Source organism: Stegodyphus dumicola, chromosome 9 (assembly GCF_044657685.1).
Source record: "Stegodyphus dumicola isolate Sdum_Otavi_A_Nest chromosome 9, ASM4465768v1".
Lineage (NCBI taxonomy): Eukaryota > Metazoa > Arthropoda > Arachnida > Araneae > Eresidae > Stegodyphus > Stegodyphus dumicola.
Window position 1 is genome coordinate 88,645,578 of NC_140776.1, and position 16,002 is coordinate 88,661,579.

General features: G+C 34.3%; 1 protein-coding gene across 1 annotated transcript in view; it reads right to left on the bottom strand.

The window, feature by feature from the left end:
• The window catches only part of LOC118193625 (regulator of G protein signaling 7-like), a 280,378-nt gene that overhangs the window by 115,568 nt on the left and 148,808 nt on the right, over positions 1-16,002 (bottom strand). Inside the window, exon 4 of the mRNA XM_085823737.1 lies at positions 8,643-8,749. Coding sequence (XP_085679863.1) covers positions 8,643-8,749 — 107 coding nt within the window. The remainder of the gene's footprint in view (positions 1-8,642; positions 8,750-16,002) is intronic.

Genomic DNA, 16,002 nt, shown 5'->3' on the forward strand with positions numbered 1-16,002 from the left:
AAATAATGAAGAATCTGCATAAATGTATGTATGTTTCTCGTATTGTGATAAAACAATGGTACCTAGAGCCGTCCAATTTTGAATGACAAAATCTTACTTCGAATATGGGCATCTGAAAGCCCAAATTTGAAATTTGTTTTATTCTCGACTTCATATTTTGTAAAACTTTAACGAATTTTTGATTAACAAACTCAACGATTTAAAAGCGAGCAATGGCAACACACTACAGGGGGGGGGGCTTTTTATCTCCAGCGCGCGAAATTGTGTATCGGAAATTCTAAAGATACGATCATTTTTAAAATTATTTTGCGACACTGCTGCTGAATTGAATTTAATAGTTTAAGTGCAAAGAACATGATATTTAATAATTAAAGGGAACATACAAATCGTTGAAAAAGCGCCCTACTGGACGTAATTTAAAATCTTTCAAATTTTCTTTTGGTCCAAAGGGGCTTTGTCTCTGAGGGACTATTTTTTTTTAAATGCGCAGAAAGAAGAATTCTGACAAAATCATAACTAGCCCTTAATCTTCTGCCTGAATTTTCTGCATAAAAAGAAAACATTCATATGATACAGACTTTTCAATGCACTAGTAACTACTGTCTGCCTACGAGAATCCACAGTGTCTGGCGGCCACAGTGTTTTGCGTCATTGCTGTTGAACTGAATTTTATGGTTTAAGTGCAAAGAACATGATATTTAATAAATAAAGGTAATACACAAAACGTTAAATAAACGCCCCTTTGTACGTAACTTAAAATCTGAAAACTTTCAGATTTAAATTTTATTTTAAAATTATTTCCCTTTACTCTCTTTTAGTGAACATAAATTCATAACATTTTTGCTTAATTCCTCTTTTGTACTCTTTAAGATTGCTCACAGTATACTAGCCCTACCCTTACCTTATCACAATTGAATCGATTATTGTTGAAAGGGCTGTAGGGGTTTTCTTAATTTGCATAACAAATTTATTTTAAGTTTTCCTGTTCTCAACTTCTCAAACTTCCCCTCTCGCCAGGATGTAAATTTTAAGTTAAGTGAAGTGCTATTTAAACGTGCGATTATCTCAGTTTATTCAGAGCGTGTTTCGCTAGCCTAGCGCACGTTTCGTTGATATTTCGCGGTAACTCGAGTAAGCCCTTTGGCCTTATCTGTTTAGTATCACGCCGGTTATAATTTTGAAGTGCGTTCTTGCACTCGTTTTATTTTTCCGATTTGATTTTGTATTCTCGTCTACGTTTAAGTTATTGCCGCAAGTGAACGATGTTTTTGCAAAGCACGAAACCCGTGCTGTCTGGTATTTTAGTTTGAGTTAATAAAGGGTTATTTTCACCCTTCTTCTGTGCTGGTATTTATTTCACGCCTGTGCGAAAATTCGCCAGGTTCATCGTAGGATCTAACTTAATGCATGTGGACAGTTAGAGTTAGATCTTACAGGGCATATGTCCACTTTTGCAAATTTTATACCAGGCAATAAAAACCTTTTAACATTTTCCAGAATAAAGTAAATATAATAAATACAACATATTTCAATTCCCGCCCCCTCCCCCGAAAAAAAAAGAGGCGGTCAAAATAACGCTGTAGGCAATTTTTTACAATGTTAACTCCAATTTTAAAATTTCTAGGTAATTTTTAATCTCGTGGATATGCGACCTTTCAATAATAAAGAGGTTAAAAGGGATAATATATATGGATGTTTCTTTGACTTACTTACTTTATTTCAACGAAAAAGGCATTTCGAAGCAATCTGAATATGAAACATGTCACAAATAAAATTAAACTGCTTATACGTTTTTTTATCCCATTAAAAATGGCAATCACTCACCCAGAAATGTATTATTTTTGTCAAAAATCTTTAATACTGAATATAATATTGAAACAATTTAAAACCCAAAATATAGTCAAATAATTTTAACCAACCACATTAAAATTAAGAGTTGTTTCGGAAGCTGCAGTTGTAGAGGTTGGCCGTAACGTGATGGTGTTGTAAAGTTCTTTATATTCTTATGGTATGTAGTGAATAACGTTTTTGAATCGTCTATTTTCTTTACGTTAAAGGCATTCATCCCAGAATAGGTTGCATCAGAGGGAAAAACTATTTCTACCTCCGGTCTCTTCAATTTTAATTTTTTTTAAATCAAACCATTTGACGAGTTATAGTCAAATAAAAAACCCCACCTTCATCTAGATATAGTAACAATCGGATGTTTTAAAAGATTGCTCTGCTCCTCTACATCTTCTTTGTGTAATAACCTCCAAAAGCACAACTTGGTTTTTGAAGTATCTTGGCCACAAATTGTTGAAGTCTAGGATGATGTTGTTGTTTCCCAGAAATATAGCTGAAATTTTACCAGCTTTCAGAGATGAGATTCTTATACTGTGCTGGTGTCTATACTCTATCCATTTTTCTAATGTGACGTTAAAGAACACCGAAAGTCCTATCACAGGGCAAACTATGTCCCCTTACAGGAAAGTATTGCTTGACAATAAAATTTTTTCTGATCACATAAAGAGCTAAGAGGAACCTTAAAACGGTATGATTTCGGGTTTGACCCGTGCAATCATCCGAAAAATTATGAATTTCTTTTGTTGACGCCGGAATATGTTATCGTATATAGGCATATCAAAATGAAGAAACCTAAGCCAAAGGATGATGCAATGTTTACAAAGACTGCCCGATAAGAGGAAACAATTGGTTTCAACAACTGCGAAAGGTTTCACCTGCGACGACCGCATTACGCCCCGCACTGGTGTTAAGTGGAAAAAGGGCATGGGTCCCTTTCAACTATAAACACCATCTTCGACAGCTTGCCATTATACACAGAGTTGTATTAGAGGTGTGCCGCTTCAACTTTAAGTGCGTTTATATTTGTAGAATGAGAAAACGTTAAAACTTAAAAATCGACAAAATATGGATATATGCCCTTTCAACAATAATCGATTCAATTATTTAGCTTCTTCGAATTTAAAATTTATTGTTATTACTTTAAAAAAAGTTATAACTATACCATATAATAAAATCTCAAAAAAAAAAAAATTTCGACATATAGACATACAAATGACATACATGTAAAAATGCAGGTATTTAACAAAAGTTCAATAACGATACAGTTTCTCAAGCACAGGTACCTTTATTACACGAATCTACATATTAAGCAAGTAGTACCCTTGGGCATTTGAATCAGTTTGTAGAGACATTAGGTTTTTTTTTTTTTTTTTTTTTTTTTTTTTTTTTTTTTTTTTTTTGAAGCAGGAAATATGAAAAATATGCAACGCCTTCGCCGGAAATCGAACCACGGAACTCTGGAATGTCGGCCCAGTGTGAAGAGCCACTACACCACGAAGGCACGCTAGGAAGGCGGGATAAACACATTATATACTTCCCGTTCTAAAGGGCGACTGGGGTTTTTAGGGAACCCAATCGCCCAAATTCTAGGCGTGGCGAATCCTCATCCAACACCCTTTTAAGTTCCGGCGCCACTGTAGAAACATTAGGATTTTTTTCGAAGCCAGAGAGATGAAAATTTAGGAACGCTTTCGCCGAGAATCGAACCGCGGACCTCTGAAATACCGGTCCAGCGCGCAGACCACTACACCGCAAAGGCTCGCTAGGAAGGCGGGAGAAATACATTATACCACTACAAAATCCAATAAATTTGAAATCTTTCTGGATTAATCTCGACCTGTGTCAAAAAGTAACCAAAGTAATACGTATCCCTCTATTCTGAGGGCCCTCGCTCTCGAAGTATTAAAATTTTTTTACCCTGAATCAGAGTGGCTTCGGAGCTTTACTCATAGATTCCTCCTGTCGGATGGCCCTAATCAGGTTCCGGAGTTTTCTCTGAAATTTTCTCTTTCTACATCCCTGTAGGCCGAGGTTCTGCGTCCGACAGTGAAATTGTCTCGATTCGCACAGCTCTATACCAGCTGCCATGCTGCTTGGAAAAATTCAAAAGAACTGTTATCCTCAGTGATTACCGAGCTGCTTTGTTGGCTATCGTTTCAAATAAATTCTCATATCACAGGATATATTGGATTGTCGATATTATCTAAAAAAACCTGGCATCACTTGAGAAAACTATAGCCCTCCAGTGGGTTCCTGCTCGCTGTGGGTAATGAGAAAAAGCACCTTTTTTTGCCAGGAAGTTGGCTTCCTGGCAAAAGGGTGCTTTAATCATGCAGAATATTTCTCGTCCTATGCCTTTCTATACTGTTAGGGATCTTATTAAAAGATATTTCAAAGTACGTGCTCATGAAGATCTTTATCATCGTGTTTCTCATAAGTCTTGGAAGAGTGCTATCCCCAATTTGTGTAATGGCTCAAGGCGTAGAACGGCCGCTGAATTCCGCCTTGCATCGTACATTGACTGCCTACGATATCATCTCCCTATATTCAAAATTGTTCCTTCTCCGATATGCACTCTATGCAGTTCTGAGGAGGTGATGGATACCGCACATCTTCTCCGCTGTCCTGCTCTGCGCAAGACTTTTCTCGCCGGGCGTTATTAGGAGGAAAGAGACATGCTAGATTAATGGACTCTGTTAGAGCTTTTTGTGTTGCTGTATTCTTTTTTTTTTTTTTTTTTTTTGTTCTTGTAACTGTTTAAAATCTGCCATTGGAAATAAAAAAAATTACAAACACAGTGAAGTATTATATAAAGTTTTGTTCAAGAGTTTGCTTAAAGTACCTAAATCCATTGACTAATAATAATACTGATTAATGATAGCTTTATGCATAAAAGTTGTTAAAAATTTAAAAAAGAACCGAAATTTTGGTTATTTGAATATTTGAATTTATTATAAAAATATTCTGCAGAATATTCTAAATGAATTTTGCTTTTCTGGGAAGAAATTTATTAGTGCTCCTTGATATTCACAATCCTCAGAAAGAGAAATTATTAAAATTGTTATATGAGGTATTTCTCCCGCATTCCTGGCGTGCCTTTGGGGTGTAGTGGTTCTGCACGCTGTGCCGGTATTCTAGAGGTCCATGGTTCGATTCCCGGCAAAGACGATTGCTCATTTTTCATCTTGTCTGCTTCTAAAAAGTACCTAATGTTACCTAATGTCTCTACAGTTATTCAAATTTGGTATGCTAAATGGGAGACGTTTTCAGCACAGTACCATAGGCATAGCAAAGAAGGACATTGTTTTTTCCTTGGGATTGTCTAACGTCTCGATTCGAAGAAGAAACGGAGTAATTTTGTGGAATCATTCGGTCCGTGTTGTTCTTCACTAGGTTTAAAACACTGCATAGTGAAGTTTTCATTTTTCATTATTTAATTGTTTCTCTTCAGTTTGGATTTTGACTGTTGCGAACAGGAGTTTCTCTATTTTTAATAACTCATTATAATTACTTTCAAGGCTAATCAGTATGGAGTGTTAAGTAGAGAACAAAGAACATTTCCTCCAAATTATTGCCCCTTCTGATTACCATCTTTTCCGGTGTCTCTCTAACACTATTCAGGCACAAGAGTTTCACGATGAAGCTTCTCTTAGAAAATTGGCTAACAGATTTCTTCAACTCGAAACCACAACAGTTCTAGAGAAGAGGCAATGGACTCTTACCTGAACTCTTACTTGAATTCAGTGTCAAAGATAATGATTAGAGTCATTTGCAAAGATAGTGATTAGAGAGTGAATGAATGAGTGATTATTGATTTATAACGTAGCGTATCAATGTCCTTCTATTTTGTATTGCATTCTTTTTTAAAAACGGCAGCCCGATGAAAAACAGCACGGATTATGCATTATAGAAAGGCATAGCTGGAAATCAGTAATTCGGTGAAAACATTCTGCAGATCATTCATTATTTTATAAGAATTAAATATGCAAAAGTTTAGCAATGTAAACGTGTTAGCACAATGTAATGCATACTAAATACTGGTATAGGTATTTATTCCTACTTTTAATTATTGTAAATAATTACCTTATGTTATCTGAAAATATTTGCTACTTAAAATAGTTGTACCTGAAATTATTTCAGATAAAAGAAGTTCTGCTGCCTTAATTATCATTTCGAAAAAAAAGAATATAAGAATGTATTGTATTTTAGATATATATCAGACAGTAAATGTTGTTTCATACCTTTCGATTATTTAAATATATATAATTTATGTTAATTAACTCCTTTTCTTATGATTTGAAACTGTGGTGTCACTTATTTTCGTTAGTTTTATCCAAGGTATAAAAAAGTACTTGTTTGAAATGAAGTTCTTTAAAATTTAGACTTTTAACAGTGACTGATTATAGTATTATTCTTTCGCCCTGCTCTTTATTATCTGGTTTTAAACATTCTGCTAGCAGAAACCAATCGCACATTTAATAAATTTGAGGCAACGTTTAAGCTGTTTGCATTATAGCTTCCGATATCATATTACTTTGAAATTCTAAGTTAGCAGTTCTGTTATCTGGATTTCAGCAATTTGCGGATAACTAAATTGCAAGCACAAGTCATACATTTGTTCAATCGAATAAAGTTTAGAATAAAAAGGTTGTTTAAATATTCTTTGGACTAAGCTGTTATTTAAGCTAGACGAAGCGCTAACTCACCGGCCTGTCTTAGCACCCGAAAGAGAAATCAAAATTACAAAATGTATATTCAAATAACTTTTAATAATATTTAGTTACAAAAATGAAACGTTTTGAAATATTTCTTACCCTATTAATTGATACCTTGATGATTGATTGGCTTTAAGTCGGCCATTAATTAAAATAATTATCTATTATTTAAAGAAGTCAGCCAAAGAAAATTTTAAAAGTAATAAATCCAATCAAAGAAGATAACTGACGCTATAAAATATTTCATCTAACAATAATGACTCAAAAAAGAGTTGAATATTGAATTCTTTCATATTCTGCATTCTGTAAATACACTTCTCAAAAGCGAAATTGCAATACCAAGAAAGAATGCGCGTAGCGTCATGCAAATTGCAAGAACGAGAGTTGTGAGGTGGATATGCAAATCATAAAAGTTGCGCAAGCATTAGACCACGTGGTACGCATATGAGGGCTATAAAGGTCAGCCACTTTCTCTCGGATTTTTTTTCTCATCTTTATGTCATTAGGAACTTAAGAATTGTAGACTGGTAAAAGCCTCAACAGGCCGCATGCCTTTTACACGAATGATGATCTGTGATCTTTTCTCTTCTCATAAATAGTTATCATTTTCGACCTCCTATTTATGCTCCAGACTTATCAACGTTATGTGCTGTTAAGCAATAAATGTTTTGAGCAGGAAACGTCGCGCTTCGGCGTGATATCGCGGCAATACTTGTCCAAAACGAACGAACGAATTTCAGCATCTGAGAGTTTACGGAGCATTGGAGACTTTAGAAGAAACATATAAAATGCCTCTGAAACGTCGGCGAGCTCAATACTATCAGTTAACGACCAGGAAACGTAACTGCATTATCCAACTCCATGAGCTTGGTTTGTCGCTGCGCACAATAGCCATCCATGTTGGGCACTATGTGAGAACCATCCAACGTTGTGTCACACGATGGATTCAGGAAGACGTACGTGCACGTCGAAGAGGAAGTGGTACGCACAGGTGCTCGTCACAGCGCACAGACTGGGGTATTCGGCGGTCAACTATTGAAGACCTTTTCTCTACGTCACGTGACATACGAAGCCGGTTGCCTCCAGGAGCAGGTGAATTTGTCCACCCAAACTATTCGCAAAAGATTGCGTGAAGTATAGTTACGTTCACGGATACCAGCCACAGGGGCACCATTGACTGTTGAACACACGCCCATAGACGCCTGGTGTGGTGTTAGCGTCATAGTGCGTGGACCATCGAATGGCATCGGGTTTTGTTCACGGATGAATCTCGTTTCTGTCTGTGGAGGAATGACGGCCGTCGACCGGGCGACCCGGAGAACACTACGAAACAGCCCATTTCGCCGAGCGTCACACCGATCCTGCACCAGGCATTATGGTTTGGGGTGACATAAATAACGTTTGATCACAAGACACCACTGGTACACATTAACGGCAGTTTGACAGCAGACCGCCACATAACGCAAGTTGTGGAGCCTGTTGTTCTGCTCTGGTTGCAAGGCGCACCCAACACGGTATTCCAACAAGACAATGCGAAGCCGCATGTGCACGGCATACTTTTAACAACCTGACCGTATTTGACATCCCATCCTGGGCGGCAGCCTCTCCAAATCTGAATCCCTTCAAACACCTGTGGGATGTCATTGGACGTGACATTACCCGAGGACCACGGCCGCAAACCCTGGATGATCTGCGTACAGCAGCTGATGTAGTTTGGCAATGGCTACCTCAGGCAGCCATCAATGACCTCATTGAGAACATTCTTCGCCGGATTGCGGGCTGTATCGCTGCCCGAGGTGGGCACATTAGATACTGAATAAATTGGTATATTTGTGTCTGTTTTTTTTAATCATTTGCATATCCATCTCACAACTTTCGATCCTGCAATTTGCATGACGCTACGAGCATTCTTTCTTGGTGTTGCAATTTCACTTTTGAGGAGTGTAGATATACATCCAGAGCATTAAATTCTCAGCATTTTTTCAAAAGAATATAAAGTAGAGATAAGAGAAGAAATGAAAGAAAAGTAAAACACGATTGATATTTTTGATATTTTGAGACTAATGAAACATAAAAATATACCTGAAACCTGTAGAACGTTCCGTCTGCCTTTACGGTCAGAATGTGGTCATCTATGGGGAAGAAATAACCATGCGCCGACATCAAGTGACCCAAGTGAAGAGCTTCCGCTTCAAGACAAAAAATATTATTCGTACAACCAAAATGACATTTTTATAAAATAATGAAATAATTTTATGCAGTTTAAAATATTTAATGGCATTAACAGCCTCAGAGGTCATATTGAACTTTCGCAATAAAGACTTTCATGAAATTTACTGAAAGCATACGTTTATTAAACTTTCCGTATTATCAAAAAATTAATTTTGCACCACATCAGCTAGTTTAACATTATTTATAACCTGTTAAATGTTTTAATTCTCAATGCATTTCTCTTTTCAATTGACACAATCACTTTAATGATAGCAATATCACAATGCATCAGAAACGATTTATTTTCTAATATTTATATACTATCGTTGATCAATTTTACAGATATCTGAAAATATCTGAATATCGTATATCCATATATTTCCAAATATTTATCTGTATAAAACTGATTAAATATGAACTAGACAGCTTTATCTTGTACACCACGTCCACTTCTCGTGAACGCAGGATTTTCAGATTCAAATTTTGATTTGAAACTACATACATAGGTGACGCTGAAATTTTTGAGATAGAAGCAAACGATATGCGCTAAAAGCAATTATTTATTACATATATATATAGTTGAAATCTTTTCATGGGCAATTTGGGGTCATCTCAATGTGACTGAACAAAACCAAACTTTTTAATTTTCAAAAGTGATCGTGTACAGAAACATTTTCCTAAAATTTCATAAATAAAATTACCATCTACCACTTTTTTTATTTCTGCGTTTTGGTGAAGATTAAAAAAATTGTTTGGCTTTATTTTTGTTTGCATACTTCGTTATGTTTTTCTTTAGTATTTACAAACAGCTCGTAGGTGTAAGGAAACAACGAACGGCATTCGAAAATTGATCATTTTTCATCATAAGGAGAGAAATTAAATTACGGATGTGACTAAATTAGGAAAATTTTCCCATTTTACGGTGCAGTATGTGATAAAATGCCTTAAAGAAGAAAATCGGATTTAAAATAAAGTAAGAAAAGTTTGTCCGGCAAAAAAGACTTGACGCGACTCAACGTAAATCAAAGCTTTATTGTGAGAAAATCTGTGAAAAATCCAAGTTTGAGTGTTTTAAAGATTTCTGAAGAATTTACAGAAAACTTTTTCTACTTCAATTGCATTACTCAGATCAGCTGGATTACATGGTCGCTGTGCTCGAAGAAATTTTTTTTTCTTACGCTTTTCTTCTCAAAATCAATGGTAAATAAGCCCGAAGCGTATTAGAATCATGACTTATTTGCAGATGAAAGCAAGTTTAACATTTCTGATTACGATGGACTTATAATTATTCGGAGCAAAAAAATGAGGAGTTTAATCCCAATACCTTGGTTGGTATAGTAAAGCATGGCGGTGGAGGTATTCTTGTGTGAGGGTGTATGTCAGCATCAGGATTAAATAATTTAGTATTTATTGATGGCACAATGAACCATGCGCTTTATTTAAATAAAAAGCTAGTTTAATTTATTATTAAAATAAAAAAAACTATTTAAAATTCTTATTTAAATAAGTTTATTTAAATAAAAAAACTATTTAAAAGCTAGTTTAAAACTATCCACCCAAAATCTGGATGCTGGAAACAAATTAATTTTTTTATCAAGATAACGATTCTAAGCACACGGCCCTCAACGTTCGCTTTTTGGGTGTCTATAATTGTCCACAAGTTCTGAAAACATCACCATCTCAGTCACCAGATTAAATTTAACAGAGTATTCTGGAGACAATTAGAGGTTAAAGTACGAAGACACGACATTAAAACAAAAACCGAACAAAAAACAGTAATGATGGAAGAATGGAGGAACATTGATGCAAATATTACCAAAAAAAAAAAAAAAAAAAAAAAAAACTGGTGAACTCTACACCCAGACGTTTGAACGTTGTCACAAACCCACTAAAAATACTAACTGACAGAAATAGTACAATATTTAGTAATATATGCAGATTTTTTTAAAGAGTACAAAAACTTTTGTGAAGTAACTTTTCGGTTACTTTTGTACTATTGATTTTTCAAAAAAAAGTTATAGTATGTTCATTAAATAATTAATGCATTTTTGCTAAGAGGAATATATAATATAAATATTATTAAAAAATTTTCATTTTAAAATATTAATTTTTATTAATGAATAAAGCAATATTTCACTGAAACTCATTAAGTGTGCGAATACTTTTGTGAGCTACTGTATATACTTTCTCATCATTTTCATGCGCTACCATTCGCCAAAATTAAAGTACGCAATAATCAGCAGAATGCCTTTTCGCACTTTTATCGTTCAATATATTCAAGTCAAAATTTGCTGTATTCATCCTTGAATATGTCTTTTTTTTAGTCCAAAGGTACTCTGTCCCTGAAAAACTATTGTTTTCGCTTTGCGATTTTGCGCTGATTCACTATAAATGCCCGTTTCACTTTTAAAGCTATTGCCACCAAATGTTACAGTTCTGCATTATATTTGAAGAAATGAAAAATCTGTATAAACGCATTTATATTTCTTGCATTGTGATAAAACAACGGTACATAGAGCCATCGAATTTTGAATGACGTAATCCTACTGCTAATATGCGCATGTGGAAGCCCAAATTTGAAATTTGGAATTTGTTTTATTATTGATTTCACATTTTGTAAAACTTTAACGAATTTTTGATAAGCAAACTCGAGGATTTCAAAGCAAACAATGGCAATGCTGTACAGAAAAAAACATTTTTATGTCCAGCGCGCGAGCCTCTGTATCGGAATTCTAAAGATAAGCTCAATTCAAAACTATTTTGCGATATTGCTCTTGAACTTAATTTTATGGTTTAAGTGCGAAGAATGTGATATTTAATAAATAAGGTAAAAGACAAAATGTTAAAAAACGCCCCTTTGGACGTAATTTAAAATCGGAAATCTTTCAGGTTTTTTCTTATAATTCTTTCTTTTGCTTTAAAAAGACTTTTTGAAAATCACAGTCATCTTATACATGTAGCTGAATATTTAAGAATGTATTCAAATATTTTATCTGGTTTTTTAATTTATTTTATTTTATTTTTTTACGAATCCTAATAATATTTACACTCATCGTAAAAGTACAAATAAAAAAATTTTAGTCCAAAGGGACAACTAATTTCGTTTCGGCATTTTGCGCCGATTCACTATAAACGGCGAATCACATTTAAAATTGTTGCCACCAAATAATATCGTCCTGTATTAGTATATTAAAAGAAATTTAAAAAGAAAAATCTACATGAAGGTATGTATGTTTCTCGCATTGTGATAAAACAACGGTGCCTAGAGTTATCAAATTCTGAATAACGTACGTCTCCACCCAGATATGGGCGTCTGGAAGCCCAAACTTGGAATTTGGAATTTAGTTTTAATCTATTTCATATTTTGTAAAGCATTTATGAATTTTCGATTAAGAAACTCAACGATTTCAAAGCGAGCAATGACAACACTGTTCGCTGGAAAAAAAAATTATCTCCAGCGTGTACCGGAAATTCTAAAGATATTCTCTTTTAAATATTTTGTGATATTGCTTTTGAACTGAATTTATGGTTTAAGAGCAAAGAACATGATATTTAATAAACAAAGGTAACACACAAACCGTTAAAATAATGCTCCTTTGGGTGAAATATAAAATATGAAAGCTTTCAACTTTTTTTTTTTTTTTATTTATTTTTTTTTTTATTTTTAAATTTAATTTTCTGATGTCATTTTTTATAAAGCATAGCAAAATAGATCGAAAGAGCGCATCATTGCAAGCAGTGGATCTTTATGATAACAAAAATGTTAGAATGAGCATATATTCTGTTTTGCGCTTTTGTTGAGCTGAAGATGCAAGACAGATTAACTATTTGGAAAAAAACATTATTAACTGTAAAAAAAACATTATTAACTGTAAAAAAACATTATTAACTGAAATTAGATGTATCAAAGACAATATCGCGAAAAATCCATTTCATGGTTAATTTCTGTGATTACAACTGAAAACATAATTCTTCGGAGGTTAGAAATAACTGAAATCTCAATTATGATTTTGTATCCTTTGCTATTGCAAAGACGAACTGCGCTTCACTTCTGAGAAAAAAGTAGTTCTATATTAATAAATAAATTTTCGAAAAACACAAACTTAATATAAAATGAAGTACAGAGGAAGTTTACACATTTTTAGAACGATTTCGGGCCTTTTTGTTAATGTTTAAGATGCAAAAAGAATTTTTTTTTAATGCTCGATCTATAAGTCAAAACTTATAGCCGTTTTATCTATAAATCTGCATCATGGCTTTTCATAGATAGCCATTTTTTTTGATAGAAGGGCTTATTTTAAAATTTTTAGGGGAACTAATTTTCATTCCTCTTCCACCACTTTTAAGAGAGTCCATAAATCTTGGTGTGCTACTGCTTAGAAAGAGCTCTTTTTTAGAGACCAGAGGCAACACAGTCCATAGATGAAACGTCAAAGGACTTAAAGGAATACTTTGAAAAGGTTTATATGCGATACTTGTGTCAGTTTTCATTCTTGTCATGGAATGCAGTGGTACGTTTCGAAATATGACTTGATTTTTGTCTTGATGCAGTTTCACTCTTTAAAAGTCACTGGAATAAAGAAATGGAATTTCTTCTGTAAACATCGAAAGTAAAACATTCTGTTGATAGTATGCTAAGTTGATTTTAACAGTTTTTTCACTCATCTTGTTTTTAATTTCCCATTATAAGAGAATCCTGTGACAATCGCAAATCCGTTGCTGAAACTTTGTTTGCATTGGCGGAACCAGGTATGTACATATTTTTCTCTTCGTTTTCAATAATAAATAGACCTTTCTCTGTTGCAGGCGTTTATGTAAAACCGTGCTTTATCAAGAGCTATGATGCGTTTGCATTTACCTCCTAAATAGGTTTAATACACTGTTCGACAAATTGTTCTGCATTGAGTCACATGCCTGGGTAAAAGTTAGAGAACATGGTGTTTTTTAACTACTTTTGAATTGTAAATCTTAGTTTATTTTTTTATTTATTGTTTCTAAAGACTTATTTAAAGACTTTATTTCTGCGTTGGCAGATTTTCTCTTATTTCCAACTACTTAACTTTAGAAACATTAGAAACAGTATTTATCTTTTCCGGTATTCGCTTGAAATCTTCTTTCCAGGCGGAAGTAATGATTGACGGCCTTTCCCTTTTATATTAAAAATGTTGCTATATTTGCACTTAGAAATTTTACACCATAACACCATGCATTTCAAAACAGTTTTATACTTCTAGGATGCCTTTGTGGTGTGGTGGTCTGTACACTGGGCCGGTATTCCAGAGGTCCGTGGTTCGATTCCCGGCGAAGGCCTTGCTCATTTTTCACATTGCTTGCTTCTAAAAAATACCTAATGTCTCTACAGTGGCGCTCGAACTAAAAGGGTGGCGGATGATGATTCTCCCCACCCAGGATTTCGGCGATTGGGTCCCCTAAAAAACCCCAGTCGCCCTTTAAAAGGGGGAGTATATAAGGTATTTCTCCGGTCTTCCTAGCATGCCTTCGTAGTGTGGTGTGCACGCTGGCCCGGTATTCCAGAGGCCCGTGGTTCGATTTCGGGCGAAGGCGTTGCTTCTTTTTGATCCTGCCTGCTTCCAAAAAATACCTAATGTCTCTAAGAAGAATAAATTTAAAACGATATTTCTCATTTTAAATAATAAACTGTTGCAGTAACTTTTTATTTCAATGCATTTGCTTTTTAAAATTCTTTATCGAATTCGTTCTAAAAATATATAAACTATCTCTCTCTCTAGATTTCTGGCATTGGGGTTTAATTAATCTGATATTCCTACAATACGAGCTATCCGCATAACTGTAGATTATATAGGTTACGACACTCTAGCCAGATGTAAGAAAATATAATAGATAAATACTTCCAGATATAAGAATAAAAGTCTAGCTAGATAAAAGAAATGTATGGTCTCAGGAACATGTCACAATAAAATTATTAAAATATGTTACGCGCGTACGAGTTCTTAATGAATTGCATGCACACAGAACAGATGGTAACTTGATGAAACTCATTTTTTCAAAACGCTTTACAATTATGGAACATTTCAAAGTTCTCGTACACAAAAGTTCTCGTACAGTTTTTCTCAATATGACAGAGCGCAATCTGTAGTTACTACTTCAAACTACTGAGAATGGCGAACGCAAAGCTATACAAAAAGCTTCAAATGCGTAAACTCGCATAATGAACTCGCAATACTCTAAGCTAAATTCTAAAATCAGTTCTGAGCTAAAAACTGATGCTTTCTTAGAAGCAATTATAAGCTTCGTGGGTGAAACTAATAGCGAATTCCGATGTTTTTTTTAGCTACAACTGCATTATTCGCCAACAAGTATTAGACAGTCATTAAATTTTTTTAGTAAAGTATGGCCTACTTTGATGTAGTAGTCACTACATATATTTTAATGGGGGCTTTTTAAAAATATTTTGTTCTGCTGTTAACTGAGTCTTGAGATTCCTAATTCTATTTTTTTCTGAAGTCACTATTTTGTGAGTACTCACTCCTTTGGCTATGATCGTCCAAAAATCCTTTCGCGATCAACTTGTTGCCCGTTCCTGTTCTATATGCTTAAATTATAAATAAGGTTACTCACTGAAATATGCGGTTGTTCTGTTTCAGCTTATTCAGCTATTTCAGCTTATTAAAGATGCGACGTGGAAAGCGATTAGAACATATGAGACGTAACTAAGATATTGTACAAACTGCAAAGAGGTATTTACCGAATGATTTATTAATAGAGCACGCATTATCTTACCATATTTAATGTAATCAAAATGTTATCTAAATTATTTCTTTTATTTCAATAATCTTTTAAACAACGACACTATAAATTTCGTTTTTAATTGCTTGCAGTTTTAATATGCGAATTAAGCGCCAGATACGTTTAAATACAATCTGAATATTAACTAAAGAATGAATGACTGGCATTAATATGCATTCTTCTCACAATTCCTTAAAAGCTATTTTAAATTTAAGTTTGCAATTTCGTAAGCAGATATTTTCAAGTACGCATTGATAAAACGAATCAAGAATAGAATTTAATTTTTCCTTCCTACTTGTTTAAAGAAATCGAGTTGAGGATTCCTTGTAATGGAGTTACTTAATTCTTGAATACTTATTTTCAGGAAGGCAGCAGCAGATTATCTGTTTCTTACTCTTAAATACTATATGGGTTGCATAAGTTACCCTCCCACTCAACCGTAAGTGGAGGATACGCAAAGAAA